This window comes from Botrytis cinerea, chromosome 7, assembly GCF_000143535.2.
Source record: "Botrytis cinerea B05.10 chromosome 7, complete sequence".
Classification (NCBI taxonomy): domain Eukaryota; kingdom Fungi; phylum Ascomycota; class Leotiomycetes; order Helotiales; family Sclerotiniaceae; genus Botrytis; species Botrytis cinerea.
In genome coordinates, this window is record NC_037316.1 from 296,059 (window position 1) to 312,648 (window position 16,590).

General features: G+C 43.0%; 7 protein-coding genes across 11 annotated transcripts; 5 read left to right on the forward strand and 2 right to left on the reverse strand.

The window, feature by feature from the left end:
* The first annotated feature begins 390 nt into the window (after positions 1-390).
* On the forward strand, positions 391-3,003 carry BCIN_07g00810 (hypothetical protein). 2 transcript variants are annotated; one of them, XM_024693800.1, is made up of 3 exons: positions 391-818; positions 857-1,590; positions 1,657-3,003. In XM_024693800.1, the coding sequence occupies exons 1-3, from the start codon at positions 409-411 to the stop codon at positions 2,700-2,702; spliced, it is 2,190 nt and encodes a 729-aa protein (XP_024549587.1). In that variant the 5' UTR covers positions 391-408; the 3' UTR covers positions 2,703-3,003. The 2 variants fall into 2 exon arrangements, with proteins under 2 accessions (XP_024549587.1, XP_024549586.1); XM_024693799.1 differs by having other exon boundaries at positions 391-814; positions 871-3,003.
* Positions 3,004-3,653: 650 nt separating this feature from the next.
* On the forward strand, positions 3,654-5,926 carry BCIN_07g00820 (hypothetical protein). Of its 2 annotated transcripts, XM_024693801.1 has the most exons (3): positions 3,654-4,219; positions 4,277-4,399; positions 4,451-5,926. In XM_024693801.1, the coding sequence occupies exons 1-3, from the start codon at positions 3,763-3,765 to the stop codon at positions 5,794-5,796; spliced, it is 1,926 nt and encodes a 641-aa protein (XP_024549588.1). In that variant the 5' UTR covers positions 3,654-3,762; the 3' UTR covers positions 5,797-5,926. The 2 variants fall into 2 exon arrangements, with proteins under 2 accessions (XP_024549588.1, XP_024549589.1); XM_024693802.1 differs by having other exon boundaries at positions 4,277-5,926.
* Positions 5,927-5,949: 23 nt separating this feature from the next.
* Bcsws2 lies at positions 5,950-7,087 on the reverse strand. Its single transcript, XM_024693803.1, has 4 exons — positions 7,015-7,087; positions 6,918-6,962; positions 6,586-6,852; positions 5,950-6,528 (listed from the first exon to the last, which is right to left on the reverse strand). Exons 1-4 carry the CDS (start codon positions 7,015-7,017, stop codon positions 6,484-6,486), a joined length of 360 nt encoding a protein of 119 aa, XP_024549590.1. The 5' UTR covers positions 7,018-7,087; the 3' UTR covers positions 5,950-6,483.
* Positions 7,088-7,251: 164 nt separating this feature from the next.
* On the forward strand, positions 7,252-8,490 carry BCIN_07g00840 (hypothetical protein). Of its 2 annotated transcripts, XM_001556027.2 has the most exons (4): positions 7,252-7,664; positions 7,714-7,840; positions 7,897-8,048; positions 8,140-8,490. In XM_001556027.2, the coding sequence occupies exons 1-4, from the start codon at positions 7,337-7,339 to the stop codon at positions 8,409-8,411; spliced, it is 879 nt and encodes a 292-aa protein (XP_001556077.1). In that variant the 5' UTR covers positions 7,252-7,336; the 3' UTR covers positions 8,412-8,490. The 2 variants fall into 2 exon arrangements, with proteins under 2 accessions (XP_001556077.1, XP_024549591.1); XM_024693804.1 differs by having other exon boundaries at positions 7,897-8,490.
* A 665-nt stretch (positions 8,491-9,155) lies between these two features.
* BCIN_07g00850 (hypothetical protein) lies at positions 9,156-9,632 on the forward strand (the record flags this gene model as incomplete). Its single annotated transcript, XM_024698299.1, has 2 exons — positions 9,156-9,398; positions 9,473-9,632. Exons 1-2 carry the CDS (start codon positions 9,310-9,312, stop codon positions 9,630-9,632), a joined length of 249 nt encoding a protein of 82 aa, XP_024549592.1. The 5' UTR covers positions 9,156-9,309.
* A 2,284-nt stretch (positions 9,633-11,916) lies between these two features.
* Positions 11,917-13,456, forward strand: BCIN_07g00860 (hypothetical protein; the record flags this gene model as incomplete). Its single annotated transcript, XM_024698300.1, has 2 exons — positions 11,917-11,963; positions 12,082-13,456. The coding sequence occupies 2 exons, from the start codon at positions 11,917-11,919 to the stop codon at positions 13,454-13,456; spliced, it is 1,422 nt and encodes a 473-aa protein (XP_024549593.1).
* Positions 13,457-13,774: 318 nt separating this feature from the next.
* Positions 13,775-16,517, reverse strand: BCIN_07g00870 (hypothetical protein). 2 transcript variants are annotated; one of them, XM_024693805.1, is made up of 15 exons: positions 16,453-16,517; positions 16,288-16,398; positions 16,174-16,217; positions 16,065-16,113; positions 15,704-15,930; positions 15,628-15,647; positions 15,502-15,563; positions 15,380-15,454; positions 15,109-15,330; positions 14,793-14,821; positions 14,557-14,742; positions 14,398-14,504; positions 14,255-14,339; positions 14,145-14,199; positions 13,775-14,090 (listed from the first exon to the last, which is right to left on the reverse strand). In XM_024693805.1, exons 1-10 carry the CDS (start codon positions 16,477-16,479, stop codon positions 14,801-14,803), a joined length of 858 nt encoding a protein of 285 aa, XP_024549594.1. In that variant the 5' UTR covers positions 16,480-16,517; the 3' UTR covers positions 13,775-14,090; positions 14,145-14,199; positions 14,255-14,339; positions 14,398-14,504; positions 14,557-14,742; positions 14,793-14,800. The 2 variants fall into 2 exon arrangements, with proteins under 2 accessions (XP_024549594.1, XP_024549595.1); XM_024693806.1 differs by having other exon boundaries at positions 14,793-15,330.
* Positions 16,518-16,590: the final 73 nt, after the last annotated feature.

The following is a 16,590-nucleotide window of genomic DNA, read 5'->3' on the forward strand; positions in this document are numbered from 1 at the left end:
AGTTTGAGCTCATTGAGCATGTAAGTCAAGTGCCTCTTTATTGATACACAACAAATCACAATGTTTGACATCCACCAGAAGTCACTAGATGGGTCTCCAATGTGGAGGTTACAACATTAGTTCTAAAAAATGAAGGACACCAGTATATCGTCCAATATCCAGCTTTATTCACTTTTTGTAAAACAATTTACCGCAGAGCATAACTCATTTTTTACTGGCTGTGCTCGCTTCAATGTTAAAACTTGCATATTGGTTGAAATATTTGACCTGGCCATACGTTAGCCCTATTAAATTGAATGTGTTATACAGGAATGATCCAAAGTGGAGGCATCGACAACATCTTTCTCATCAACCTAACAATATTACGACCATTAATCCATCAAATTACAAGGATTGAAAAACTGCAATATGTTCAACCCATTTGCGCGATCCAAGAACGATCTCCCGTCGATGAATCGACATGGCATCACAGCCTGGGCCCACGATATTATCGATGAACTGCAAAGAATCGGTACCTTAAATTCAGACGATGAGAAGGCTGCAGATGATATTTTTCGAGTGTACCAAAACATCCTTCAATTTTATTCATGGGTGTGCACACGTCCTAGAATTCATGTAACTCATGCCCAACGTCCTATCCAACAGCCTTGGGCACAAAATGACATTTTTGCTTCGGCACATAAGGTCTGGAGCGATCTTGAGTGGGAACTAAGGCTAGAGAAAGATGGCGCGTTTGTTGATCAGATGATTGAACATCTCGGGTGGTTTTGGAATGTTAAGAACAATTTGGTAAATCAAGCCCGCCATACCCGTGGTAAGTGCGCATCTACTTTTCACTTTAATCCACATACTAAAGGCAATTATCAACAGGACTCCCTGTCCTTTCAAGCATGCAAGCAATGGCAGAAGCGGCAAACTATGCTAGAATTAGCAGTATCGATCGTGCGAATATGATTCAAACTCCAGTGTCGAGAACCATAGCATCGGGTTTTCACTTCCACCGTCCCGTGGCGCCTGCAAGCAGAGAAAATCCGAGAAATGTTACCGAAGCTTTTCCTGCAGGACAAAACACAAGACGAGGAAGCTCAAGCGATGATAATCTGCGTCCGAGTCAAACATATTCATCCGAAATTCCATCCATACGACAGCCGAAGACAGGTCATTTGCAACTCCCAAAATATTCTCAATCAGTTCAGGAGCCGCCTAATTCTGCAATGCCAGTCGCTCTATCGGTAAAAGGCAAACATTCTCCTCATTTACACCCCGGTGCATACTACCAACCACCCACTGCTCGTGATAAGTCGTCGCGCAATGTTGTTAACATGTCGGGTGATAAATATAACGACGGTGTTGAATATTCGCAGATCTCTCAAGTTCCTGTCGGCCTGATCCTACCTGCACCACCAACTCGAAATGACAGGTACCCCAATAGAGCCCAGGGGTTCGGTGATGGATCCAAGCGTCTTACGACTAGTATGCCATCTATCAAACCAGCTTTTAGTGGCCGAGAAAAGCATGGAAGAGATTTACCGAGCTCTCACGATGGACAGTTAGCACAATCTCATAGCGATATAACACGTACCACGGCCGGTAATTATTCATCTGACATCAGACATCCTGTCAATACCCTAAGTAACGATGTGATCGTAATCTTAGATACGCCGTCACCGGAATCAACAACTACACCTATCGAAAGACTCAGGCCGAGAGATTATCGCTCCCATCCAAGTTCACCCGCTATATCTTCTGAAGATAAACATGAAGTTGAACGTCCTTTCTCAGTAGAAAGACCTCCTGTGCATAGCAGAGACATAACTAGGCATTCTATCTATCCGATTAATCCTGCGGGACCTTGCAATCAACGCTTAGTAGAATCTGCAGAAGTAGACAAAATGAGAAGCGAATCTTCTGATCGACGATCAACCAGACAGGGAAGCGATGGTACGGGAGAAAAAAAGCAGAAACGAGTCACTGAAGTTAGTGATAAGAAGGCAAAAGCCACGGAGAGCGATCTGAGCACACCCAAGGAGAAAAAATCCACTCCTATAAATGGCGATCAGCGCAATATGAAGGTTGACTGTATCGGAAAAGACGAGAAGTCATTGACTAGTTCTGTCAATTTGATACAGAACTACAGGATGAATGACTTCCAAAAAGCCAATACAAAAAGACCTGAGCCTATCAATACTATTTCGGCAAATCAAATCAAGAAAGCGAGGATCAGCGAAAATTCCGCAACTTCCTCTCTTGGTTATACTTCTCCTTACACAAACTTCCTCAAGCAGTACCAACCGAGCAATCTTAATAGTCCTAAAGGATCAGGAATAATTAAAAATTTCGCCGGAGATAAGGGGGAGGAAAACAAAGCTGTTGGCGGTGGGTATATTGGCGAAAAAACTGGCAATGAAAAGTCTGTCGGCGAGAAAACCCTTGAAGAAAGCACCATCGGTAGCAAGCATATGAACCAGAAGTCTATCAACGAGGAGCTGGTTAGCGACAAATTCATCAACGAGAAAGTTGTCAACGAAGACTCTACTGGCGATGAAATAACAGTCGAAGATCCAGCTATGGAGGATGCTGTGAGCAAGAAGACTTCGAGAAACAAAGTCGCATCGGAAAAGTCGTTGAGAAATAAGCCACTTTCTGCGAAGGGCAAAAAGTCCAAATCACTCTATCGTCCTTTCAGCATGAGACAATCCTAGAGAAATATGTTTTAGAGAGTCACTGTGAGCTTCTGTGGACGGAAAGGCAGATGGGAAGGGAGGGGGCCAGCAGTCAACCAAGTCTAGTGTGCTAGGTGACTAGAAAGTGTTATGATAGCGTCTATAGCCATCTATAGATCACGCATGTACTTTTGGTCAGGAGGTTCGACCAGTGGATAGATCTTCTAGGCATTCGAGTCTAGCAACTTCATCCACTTATTTTAGTTCTTTCAAAACACACCTATGTCCACAATAATTTCCGATTCTAGTTGTCAGTTTTCCTACAAATGAATCAATGCCAGTCATTTTGAATGCTCTTTTGTTATGTAAAGAATAAATTGCGTATATATATCGTACCCGGATGCGTGAGAACCGAGAAATTTCCAGTCCAAAAGTCATGTACTTTTTTCAGAGTTTCCAATAGTCCTAATGGAGGCTTGATAACCTACCACCTTGAGTTTCCCAACCTACTTATTAACCTTTCTAATAATTCGGACCCCTATTTAGCGAGGATATTACAAGGAAATTTAAGTTTAATAAGAGTTGAATATAGTTCACTAATTTACCAGTGGGTATATGAATTAATGTGGCATTTTCAAAATGGACTTAAAAATATCTCTTGAGATATTGATTTGAGTATCTTAGAAATCATCATAATGATTTATTCGGGATTGATCAACCAAATTGTTAGAAACTTCAAGAATCAAGAAGCTTCTTGTCAGTTCATAAACACACTAGTGCTCCAAACTCACAGACAGCGATGAGCTTCACCGATAGACTAGAGTAATAGTACGTTTAAGATTTACTATATTTTGACGTGTCTGTTTAACGGAATTGACAGGGCAAGGCATGGACTGAATCATTTAAAAAAGCTTTGAGCACATTCACTCACTAATAGAGTATCACCAACCAAAATTCAATAGAAGGAATTTAGCAGCAGACTTCCAGGTTGACCCCTCAATATCAAGCCAATCAGTATTGCATTTGATACGGAAAGTAATCAATATATCTGAGTTTGATCATAACATTTACCAGTAGATGAAGGATTACCAATAGGCGAATGCGTATTGTGGTAGTGAAAAGTTGGAACTTTAATCAAGCTTGTTCGTCTCAAAGTTACAAATTTAACAACAGGGCCTTGAATTTTTCCTCACCAGCAATCAATGATCGAAGAACCTACTCAGTAATCTTTCTTCTCAGCAACGCAGAAAATGATTGTCTGGTGAAAATCTATTCATTGTCAGTGACTCGACACCCTCTTCAATCATCCCAAGCCCAAGAGAAAGGATTCAATAAGGCAGAATTCGCATCAGGGAAAATGAGCTTCCCTTTAAAGGAAGTCTGGAGCGAGCTTCTGCGCTCTACCTCAAATAATGAAGCAGTCCTGAAAGAACTTCTCGAAGGTCGCCCAGAGATCGGACGGGCAACAGATTTGAACTGCATGTTTGTGAATTATATTTCTATCATCTACAAGGTCTTTAACATAAAGATAGAAGGTGGACAGATTGATCCAAGAGGTGTGTAATATACCGATGTAGAAAAGAGACCCAAAATTGACGATTGTATCGATTTAGTTTGGCTACCCAACGACCACGAGTTTATCGAAATGCTGAAGCTATTGGTACGTTATATTAATGACATTATCACTTGGATTGAGGACCATGATCAAACTGGCGCGCCTTGGACGTCTATTGGCGGTAAGCATCAGTATGGCACAGATGTAGGGAAAAAGCTGACAAATTTCTCAGAGTTTCACGCAGAGTCATTGCTCGAAGTCGACGCACAGTGTCAGAGATGGTGGGTATTGGCCGATATGACTATCTTTAATCCGGCCACCACTCCGTTCAAGATACTTCCACCGATGCCGCTTAATGAAGAAAGTGTTCTGGGAGAGTTCAATGCAGCTATATTCAACCGGTTCAAAGGTGCACCTTCAATGGCGCCGATTGAAAGTAGCCCCATAGACATAAGTACATTTGAAGCTCCGCCGTCGCCAGCATTGTCATTGAAACGACGTCAAATCCGATATTCTAATTCCTCAAGTTTCAATCAACAATCTACAATGTTGTCCCTCGACAAAGACCAGACAGCATTCGAATTTGCTGATAGTTGGAACCACGGCGGAGATTCAAGTTTTCCCCCGCAAGATTCATATGGAGATATAGATCGGGGCCTCTTATATAATGGCGGCGTCGAACCTGAAGGGCTTGCTGTACAGCACACTCCCGTTTTCATGCCACCCACACCTCGATTAAACCAGAACGGATTTGCACCATCACCCAACCCGAATTTATCATTCCGTACACCTGTTAATAAGCAAGATGGATTCTGCCAGCCAATGCCTCCACCTGCTCGAAAGATTGCTATACCACGGCTTCAAAAACAAGGAACTTTCGAGCCACTTTTTTCACCAACCCAAAATTCGGAACTTCGACCTTCTCTGTCTCCTCCACAGACTTTCACTTCCGGAGCACTTAGAAAGCGAGGATACACAAAATTTTCGCCGCAAGCATTGAATGATAACCCTCCAAAACGACGAGCAGTTGTCGGTGAGATGCCACACCATAACACAGAATATACTGCGATGCAAGAGTTCTCACGTGGCGCTAAACTTCCGCCTGGTAGTTTAGTGCATGGCTCCCCTGGCAGCGCTTCGGGATTTTCTAATGGATCCTGTAACACTAATCACTCAGTCTCGACAGCTTCCAGTCCCGTCAAGAGAAACGGGAAAATGCTGCGGATTAATCTCGATAGAATTTCACACAAAGCCGCGATCGGTTCGGAAATGGATTACAGCAACACAGTTTCAACCGAAAATAGCCCAGGAAGGAAAGCCGGAAACATCGTTACCAGACAGCAGGACTGGAACGACGCTGTATTAGCTGGCTTTGACTTAGAACAGGGTGCAACAAACACAGGCCTTGGGATTGCGCGTCCAAAAATCAGCCGCGATCCCTCAAACTTACCAGGAATTCCCACAATGTGTACGGATACGAGTATAGAATATGGACGCCCAGCTACATCCCAGCAGCCAATATATTGGAGCTCGCCAGTGCACTCCTCAACGATAACAGGAAGTCATTCAAGTGGGTAATGTACCCCGCTTTATAAGATTGATCGAAAGTCGACTAATACTTGGTTTGCTAGTACCAGCCATAAAACATCACGACATCTGCAACACAATGCGGACTATGTTTTAGGTGAGGATCAATTTTCAGAAAACAACCAGCCGAATCCTTCCAAGCCATGGTAAAGTATTTGCTTGTCTATGTAAATCATCATAGAATAAGTTTGTGTTATAAGAGTTTGCTTCGTCTGAGTATCAGACAAGTACTGTGGTAAAGAAGCATATTTGGGAATGATCGCAAGGTGTATGCTTTCTCCTTGCGAAGGACCGGAGATAGGAACAAAAGTGCGGGTAAACATGTGGATAGGACTAAGGAAACTACAAATGGAAGAGCATATGCTTGAAGCTCTAAAAGTCTCAGACACGACTCTTCAGTTTGCACTTTGTGAGGCTTTAGAAAGTGGCGTGCCCATACCTGAATTTGTATGTATCTCCGACGTTGGGGCGGAGAATTGGCCGGTTCAATGTTTCCAACGTTTGCAAACAATCGGTGCCATTCGCGACCCATTCCACCATATCTTTTGTGACCTTACGCCTTGTGGCCCAAGAGTGATTCATTTCTAATTTCGATGTCACTATTCGTATAGCCCCCCGAACCTGTAGATGCGCCCGCAATACAATCCTATTTGTACAAACATTTCCAACGTAAATCTCTTATCCTTTTCTATTTACTTTATTGAGTTTCCTGGCCGTTGATATCTATTGTCTATTAGTATTTGCAATCTTGCATACCCTGTTCCGCAAGTCTCTACATACCTGACTCTTCGTATTCTGTCCTCTTACTGGCAGGCCCATCGCATGCCTCCTCCCCCGGTAGCTACCCATTGTCCGCATTCTTTCGATGTTATCCTGCAACCTTCGTTTCAATTCGGTCTCTAAAGGCATGGTGGAAAGCTCAGCGGTCAAAGATGTGACCGTTTTTTGTGACAAGGAACCGACAGTCGCCGTGGGATGGATGTAGTGCTTGGCCATGATACGAGCTGAAGCTTGGTTCCCTAAGCCATAGAAAGACTCTAGAGATTTCTACACGCCGTCAGTATGCGAATCGGGATTGTAGCAGGCTCAATGGGAGTTGAATGGAGCCTTACCTTCACCAGATTCCTCTCAGCGAACGAGATACCCAAGATGAAAACCTGCAGCCAATGTCAATATCCGAGTGGAGAGAAAAGATCGGCAAGAACATACCATATTCAAGGAGCTTTGATTATACTGGCACTAGGAATATGTCTCGAATGTCTCTCACAGTTCTTAATTAATCATGAAGTTGAGAAAGTTACCCATCAATTTTTGATAACGCACGGACTTCTTGTTATGACCTTCAAGCCTTCCTATTCCGAGGCTCGCACGTGCCATGTGGCGCTAAAGGTAATCGACACCTCTCCACAACACATAACTCGAGCTTCTTCTTAACAACATCACTTTGTTCTTCTAAGGTTTTTCTTGGAGGGCATATTATCTTCTTTTTAAAACTACACTGTACCAAGTCGATACCCAATTGACTTTCAAGATGCTCACACTTCAACGTTTTGTAGTCTCTGCACTACTTATCTTAACTGTCACCTTTCTCTTCTTCGCCCAAACGGCCGAAGCTGCCAAAGGACCCAAGATTACCCACAAGGTCTACTTCGACATCAGCCATGGCGATGAACCCATGGGTCGTGTCGTTCTAGGTCTTTATGGAAAAACTGTCCCTGAGACTGCCGAGAACTTCAGAGCTTTGGCAACTGGCGAGAAGGGATTCGGATATCAAGGCTCTACCTTCCACCGTGTTATCAAGGGTTTCATGATCCAAGGAGGTGATTTCACAAAGGGTGATGGAACCGGAGGCAAATCAAGTAGGTTACAAAGTCTGCGAGCGAAGTGCGGGGTTCTAACAATTGATAGTCTACGGAGCTAAGTTCCCAGATGAGAACTTTAAGTTGAAGCATTCCAAGAAAGGTCTTCTCAGCATGGCCAACGCCGGAAAGGATACCAACGGTTCCCAATTCTTCATTACTACTTCTACTCCTGGGTAAGCCATTTCTCGCAAGTTCTGCAATGGAACACTCTCGTTCTAACATCTTCTAGTCATCTTGATGGTAAACACGTCGTCTTTGGCGAAGTTTTAGAGGGATATGAGATCGTCGAGGCAATTGAAAACGTAAAGAAGGGAGGATCAGATAGACCAGTTGAGGCTGTCAAGATCACTGAGAGCGGGGAATTACCAGTACCAGAAGAAGGTATCCATGTGGAACTCTAGAGTAGACTCCTTCCGCGGCATGCGAGCATGATTGGGAGGACTTACTGATTCGTCTGTCTTACGTGCTGTAGATGAATACGGTACTGCTGAATTTCAACACGGCATGGAAGAAGTCGAAATTCCTCTTACACCAACCGATCCTTCAACTCCCGCTGCTGCCACTGCAGTCATTCCAGTTGTTGGTACCCCACCAAAAACCGAGACAGAGGAATTTGGCTATGCTGATGAGGCTGGTTACACTCTTTTGCAAAAAGGATTGTTTTTGGCTGTTATTTTAGGATGTGTTGCCTTCTACGTACGAATGAATAGAAGAAACAAGAAGTTTGAGAGGTCACTCGTCTAGTTATATAGCTTTCCATTTAAGATCACTCTTTATCTACATTGCTAGTACACTCTCAGTCTATTCATATTCTCATTTTCCAACCCCCTTCTGTCCCTAAAATTGGTCTGCTATGACGATACAGCTCTTGTGGATGTCGGTCCCTGCTAATGAACTCTACACTCCAACAAACCTCGTATCACCATTACCCAAGTACTTAGACCAACTCTGACCTAAACCAAGGATCATGCGTCGTAGCGTCGATCGATCGCCCCAATGAAACTCTCAACCACATTAGCCTTTTCAAATACTTCAGGTTCCCATTCTACTCAGTCTTCGCTGCTCTTACTAATTCTCTCGAGCCATGGCCCCAATGCCTCGAATGCTATTTTTACACTCTATCTCTGGATGGCCACCACTTCTTTGTTGTTCTTTCTCGCTTGATATCTAATTATCGAATCCCAATTCACACTAACGCAAATACCCCCTTCATGTCAGTCGTCTAGATTGACCATGTTCTCGAGTGCAGGTTCCGATGTGGTATTCCAGCCCTTGATCAGGCTAGAGAACAGACTGGATTCTTCCGTTGCCCACTTAACCTCTTGTAGGTAAAGCTCATGTTCTCCGCTCGCGGTCAAGCTTTGAATCAAAATAGGCTAAAGGTTGTGGAGAAGATGATCAACAAAGATAACTCACCGCGTCTTGAGGGGGAATGGTGCGCGTGCCAGGATGTCGCTATCGGATAGTATAGCAGGCCTGGTATCTTGAGGACGCGAAAGAGAGCGACCGCTCGGCCAAACTAAACCTACTGCAATAAATCCTTCACACTTCATCTTCGAATACCAGATTAAAGTTCTGGTTATGGTAAATCACTCAAATTCGCCGCTTAGCAGGGCCAAAAACACACAAAGTGTGGTTCAGAATGGGTTATCCAAAGAACTTGTCGACTTGCGTCAAACTGCAGATGTTCACTCAGATCAAAAGATGTTTAATGGAGCAGGTATTTATTAGGTTGTTCCCGTCTCCTTCATCTTCTAAGTGTTCTATTGAAAATTAGAAACTGATATCATCCTATATTCCCCCAGGCCGTATTCTATTCATGTCCGGGTAAAATCTGCTGCTGCCTTCAATGATGATGCGCCCCAATACCAACTCCAATTGCGACATGATGATGAACAACAACAAGACTCTGCTGGTCGTACGAAAACCAATCCAGAGAGATTAGATATGAGTGCAACTGGTTAGATCGACTCTCTTATTTCCCCGAAGAAGAAGCCAAATGGTCGCGTTCTTCTTTGTGGTATTCTTGGTCCCGATGGAACACCTTGGATGCCAAAGTTAGGAAGGTGCCAAAGAAAGACACTACAGGGGCGTTTAAAGTTAAAGGTAAAGGAACAAAGGGCTAAGGATGAGCAAAGTGCGGCTGAAAAGGAGAGGATGGATTTAGAAATGGAAGATGCCCTCCGATCTCTGCTTTGGGGGGAATTGTTGCATGGAGCATGTTTTATAAGAATGTTAATGACCAGAAGCGATCCAGCAAGAAATCAAAACTCAATCGTTCATGCGAGATAATCGTTTCAGTAATGGCTAACGAGCACCGCTTATTTATGGCCAATTGGTACCATCCGTATTTCAGGCCAGTATACAGCCACGCTTTTCAGAGACCAGCAATCTTTCCCTCCTCCTGCAGTCGATCTGGTCCCTCCGAGATATAATTCACGGGAATGTCACAAAACTTCAGCACAATACATAATATCATTTTATACAAGAATGGTTAGCAATGAACAAAGCTTTGATTTGCAGTTCCCTGGTTTGAATCTATGTTATAATAGGTCAACTCATAGCCTCAACTGATGGTTAGAGAGAAGAGTGATAGTACTGGAATCACTACAAAACAAATGATGACAGGCCCTTTTGTTAGCTTCCCTATATAACTGTTCCTATCTCGTCGGATCTTGAGAAGTGTAAGATGCAACTGCCATTGACTTTATTTTGATGGGGGGATAACATCATGGAAGGGAGAAAAGCCGAGGGCTATATGTTTAAAGAGCGTCGCTTCAGAACAAACATGTGGTGTGTACTTATTAGGTTTCGACCGACCAGGCCCACACTGTTTGCTCCCCGGAAATTGTAGATTTTTTGCATTTTTTCCTTCAAGAGTTTTCTCCACTCTGGTTTATTCATCTTGTTTTTTTGTATAAGACTTGTACTTCCTGTGGGTGTTTATGCACTTGCTGGTGATTTTTGCCCGTATCCTGATAACCACAGAAGTTATAGTGGGCCCAGCCCGTCTAATATCACAAGCGAGATAACCGGAGCCTTCAAGCCCTGGCTTTCTAACTTCACCTTGGATCACTGACACATGAAAGATGCATCTAATTGAATACTAGCTGAATACTTGCAACATGCTACTCATTGTGCTCAATTTTTATTCTGCTCAAAATGCACTCACTTCCAGATTTCTCCCTTGAGACGAATCTGGTGCTGTGAGTCATACTCAAGGGACCTTGCCTTGCATATATTGCGATTCGTATCGCTTCAACAATACAACTTGCATAAATGGAAGAAGAATTCCTAATCAGATTGAAAGGCCCAGATAGATACTAGTGCACTTGTAAAGCAATTTTGCTCTTTCTAGAGCACAATGGGGAAGGCGATCCACCTCAGCACATCAAAGAAAAATTGGCACTGAAGGAAGAATTGGTTTGAGCTGTGGGTAAGTGGCTGGGAGAAGAGTACAACAGTCTCAGGCGCTTCAATGATACTTGGGGTAAGAAAATGAAGAGCGATGATCCTAACAAGAAAACCAGAGAAAAAAACCCATGGCTTTAAAGTATCGAGATATTTTAAAGATAAGCGTGGACCCAATGATACATTGAGGCTTGTTAAGTAGTATGGGTCAGTGATAGTATGGGTTAATGATGCAAAGTACGACTGGGTGGAAATGCTATCGAAAAGGCGACAATTCTTTGGACTATGGTATTAGCACTGCCTTGTATGATAACTTGAATTGTGAGAGGTAGATGTAATTTGAAAGGAGAGATTGAAATGAATAGTAGTAGATTGAACCAATAATAACTTTCCAAAAACTTCAGCGTCGAAAGCGATCACCTTAGATTGATGGCATAACAATTGTGCCTTGACTTGGTGCTCTTGCAATTAAAGTGACTTTTATCTTAGCTTTTAAACAAGACTGCGAAAGAGCTTGATAATGAGATGGTCTCGAATATCTCAGAGCACCGTGAGTTAGTTTCAAAGTAATTACGGAAATGTCTATTCTAGATGCATCATCTAAGAGCCTGATGTTGAGTCTTCCTAAACAACCGAACCGTATATCGGGCACTGCAGTACTTACGTAGTCAAGTATAACATGATATATGGATCACATGACTCTCGCTCGTTTTGAACAGGTTTGGAGATGTTCCAATGTGCAACGGCACCTCAGCCTTGCAACAAATTCTAACCTGTTAACATATCCATCTATTAAAGCCGACAAAGTTTCTGAACGACGCCTTAGCTGTCAGAAATCATGGATTTCTCTTCGGAAATCAATAGACCTACCGTAACTCGAAAGTTGTAAGTCGTGTCTTTCTATTTACAGCTTAAGAAGATCTGACTGCCCCTTAAAACCAAAACATGAGCTATGGACCATCAGCTTTAATTCTACCCAGACTAACAGTTGTCATTGTTTTAGTGCCCTAGATAAAGACCATCAACCCCCAAAACTGATAACCTTTCAATCAGTATTCCTCAAGAATAGTCAGGAAAAAATTCGCATGACCGAGGCATCGGAAGCCATTATCTTTAAAAAGTTACCTTTGATTCAGATACTATTCGACTTAAAGCTCAATGGGATGTTGAAAGACGACAAAGACCAAATTTGTTATGATCCAGAGCACGCAAGAACGGAACGGCCCGTATTGCCCAAGGTCCCGGGAAAAATAGTCTACATGTACGAATTTATCCAGTCGAACTTCCAAAATAGAGGACAGGATTACGATCAAATTGCGAAATGGAACATCGGGACGCTTTGGACAATGATTGATTGCCTTGTACGTTTCTTGGATGGAAAACCTTTACCTCTCGATTCCAAGATGGGTCTCATGATAAAACACTGGGACCTCGAATTGATAGGTATTGAAATACTTGCAGTATACCTTGGATGTACTGAGATGAATGATGAAGCTAAGCGCAACGCGTTGATTTCATACATGCGCCGGCTTCCTACCCCTGGATCCACAAACTCTAAAGATAGCTGGGAGAGAAGATTCGAAACAACGAACCATGCGAAAGTGTTTAATGGGAACAAATCTAGACAGCCTGAGATTATTGACTTGACCGAAGACCCGATTGCTGCCCCAAAGACTTTGGAGAAGAAAACGCAATCAGCAATCAAGTCACAGATGATAAACATAGGTCAATTAGTTTCTATTACAAAGAGCATGGGTATAGAGCCCCCACCATCTTCTACATTAGAAAATTCTGTTCAAGTAGCTCAGTCAAAATTGATTTCACGGAAGTCGAGAAAGGGGAGCCAGCCGTCTGCTACTTTGCAAAAGTCGAAGAATACAATACAGTCGAGCAAAGAATCCCATCAAACTACCACCCCTCAGACGTCAATCGAAGCAAGTCGATCGAATTCTGCTCGTAAAGGCCCTCAACTTATGCCGATCGACGCATATATTAGCCTGAACCAAACATACGGTTGCTTTCTTCATGTGCACATAGGCTCAGCAATGAAGGGCTCAGGCTTGATTGGCCGACTTCTACAGGACTTGCATATGGGACTCTTCAACACCGGAGATATGTCGAAAGTAGTTGGAAAGAATCGCAACGGAAAACCTATGCTGGTTTGGGATGAGGTTTTGAAATACTTCAGTGTGCCTGGAAATGTGGTGGAAAATATGCTTGCATGGAGTGAAGATGAACGTTGGGCGCCCATGGTCATGTTCATTGAGCGGTGTCAACTGGATCCTGCTTTGTGGCAAGATTGGGATGAGCGAGATTTAGCCCTTGCTAAATATTTCGATATGTTTGTAAAAGCTACTCCTGCAGCGAAGGATATTTAGGCTGATTGTGGTTTTAATCCTGAATCCGTATTTTGGAACAAACTTTCTGGTTGAGCGATCGATTTCATTCAGGGAAATGAAAGAAGTAAGGCAGACAAGGCTTTTCCTGTTAGAATAGGGGAGGAGCACAACTAAGGAAGGGAGTATTGTAAAAGGATATTGGGTAATGTTCAGGATTTCAATGAGAAGTTAGATTTCTCATACGGAGCTTTTGACTGCAGGCTTTTCGACCCTCTCAACTCTATATCTATTAATTATACCACTAATGAGACAATCTATTCCTCCAGATCTTAATTTCCTGAGCTACTAAATTCTTATTGTATTTATCTTCAAGTTCTTACTGCATCATCCTAACTAAATAGAGAGTGTGCCGCCAGTCTACACCTCCGGTCCCCCATCGCAATCTAGTGGGAAGCAACAGCCGCAGCTGTTGCCAATTCTCGAAACCCATCGCCCTCAACCCCCTTAGTCGGCTCATTCTCGACATAGAAAACCTCTTCATGATTTATTGCTTCAGAATCTTCGTGGTTCAATTTTGTTTGTTGCTTCAACTCGCGCTTGTGAAGAAACTGGATAAGTAAGATGGCGAGGAGAGCCGCGATGACAAATCCAAATGTAGCTGGGAAGCCACGACCTGTCTAATGATTAGCAGTTAATCTTTGTAGAAAAGGCTTTCAAGGTCACTTACGAAATGTGGGTGCTTCGGTCTGCGGAAAAATGACAATGGGAAGCCAGGCTGCCACCTGCGTTTTAACCGGTAAGTAATTTTACCGAAATCAAATGATTGAAGATACCTACAGCGTATTGCAAGCCATTCATACTGCTTATAACAATAGCTCTCTCTTCACTATCTCCTGCACATATCTCATTTGCCCATGCATAACTAATAGCATCATCCGAAATTAGCAATTGTACGGGAAAACACTGGAATACAAACCTACAAGACTGCAGTCATTATTTGAACACCGTCCGTGAGAAAAGCAAACTCCTTTAGCTTCACGCTTTTCGGCCAAACAGCAAGAATACCATTAGGAATCAACCCATAACTCTGTGTCGATCAATTAGCATACTCAATTTTCAAAGCTGAGCTTGTAACTTACTAATGGTCCAATCACAAATGCAAACCGGCTGCCAGAGTAGTCTGCACCAAAACCCCATAGAATGACACAGAAAGCGGATATCAAACTAGCACCTGATGGGATAACGTTCCGCGAGGTAACTGAGAACTTCTCAGATTTGAGCCAAATAGCAAAATAGCTACTTGCTGCACAACTTGTCCCGTACAGCTAGTTTATTGAATTAGTGGGTGGAAAGCGAAGTGTTGCGATCGACTTACAATATAGCCTAATACGAGCGCATACCACCCTATGGAAACTATCAGCAGTCTGATCACATATGGTCGGGAGACCGAATTCTTCCACTTCTGGTTGCTCAAATAAGTCCAGACAGTCAGAACAAGAAGCTCCAACAACGTCTCCACAAGTGGAAAGAGCGATGACATAATTACAACGGTTTTTCCACCGAGGTAACTAGCCAATAAAATAGAGTTGGAAAAGAAAAAGGCAGGCGGGAGGATGACTGGGTGGCTAACAAAAAGCCGGAGAAGAACAGAAAGAACGAAAGAAAGAGGGACAATGGGGTTGGTGGCTAACCAATTGACAATTAAGTCGTCGATTTTCGCCTGACATACTCCATCTAGTGAACATGCGTCTAATTTTGGCCCATGTTATTGGTACGGGAGCTGCCTTTCCGGCCTTTTCAACTCGCTCAATTGCAAGCGTGCACTCATTTTCTGTTAAGTACCAGGCTCGCGTGTTATGCGGTGTGTCCGGGAGAAGAAAAATTGTTGCGAACCCGACGGGAAGAGTCATGATCTAGAGACATATCAAATAAAATCCCCAAAATAGATTCTGTATCACTTACCCCACACACAATATATAGCCATCGCCAGCCCGCAAGCCCATGGCGTCCGTTAAGATTGGTGTAAACAGCAGCTTGCTAGGCATTTATGAGTTTCAGAAAGTTCAGGAACCTGATTTGCTTACTAGGTAACCGCTAAACGCTGTTCCAAGAGGTGCAGTCATGTGAAATATAGCAATACGCTTTGCTATTTGAGAACAGGAAACATCAGAAATTTGCGGTATCGGGTAAGTTTATGCCTTAGAACTTACCGAGCTCAGTCTTGGTATACCTGTATTGTTCAATTGTCAGTCTGTTTTGAGAGAATACATGATAGCGCTTACTCACCACGAGCCGAGTATAAAGAGCATGCATGGGAAAAATGAACTCTCGAAAAGCCCGACTAGAAAGCGAAATGCGTACAGCTGAGGAACACTGTGCATTCCAGCTTGTGCAAAAGTAAAAGTTCCCCAGCCAATTTCCATGAGCCCTAGCCAATAGCTCGGTCGGACTTTTTGGATGATGAGAGTCGATGGTATTTGCATAATAGCATATGCGCAGGTATAAAAGGTTCCCTAGGAGAGATCGTGAGAAATGATTTATGAGATCAAGAGTGGATGTAAGGACTCATGGAATGAGTAAATGTTAAAGAGTGTTTCATGGGTCCATGCACCCACTGTTAGAAGGAATCAAAAACTTGAGGGCTCACAGCATAGGTGTATTGATTGCCGAACATCTTGAGGTCCTCCTGCATACCACTATTTTGATAGCCTAAATTAAATCATCCGAACACAATATTGGAACATGGTCAGCCATACCTAACATAGGCATTTGTAAGATTGTTTTGGTCAAGATATTTCAGCTGAAGGTGACCAGTTTCAGTAATGCTTCAACAACTACCTAGAAAGTCATTAACTGATAGATTTACTTACGAAAAAGCCTAAGCATCCAATGCTGAGAATAGCAGCATCAAGCTTCCGCAGAAGCTTTCGCTCTTCAACAGACTTGAGGTGCGTGTCGTTATCCCATATAAACGACCGAAACTTGCCGAGGAGTGTTAATAATTTATTCCAATGTCAGAAGTTGAACGGACTGACCGACTGCTTTGTTTTAGCCTGTGACATAGTTTCGTGATGAAATTTGAAAGACTGATACGGACGCCACGTTCACAAAAAATAGGGACACCAATATCAAGATAAAGAAGAATATTAAATAAATGATTGCAGCTCACCTTA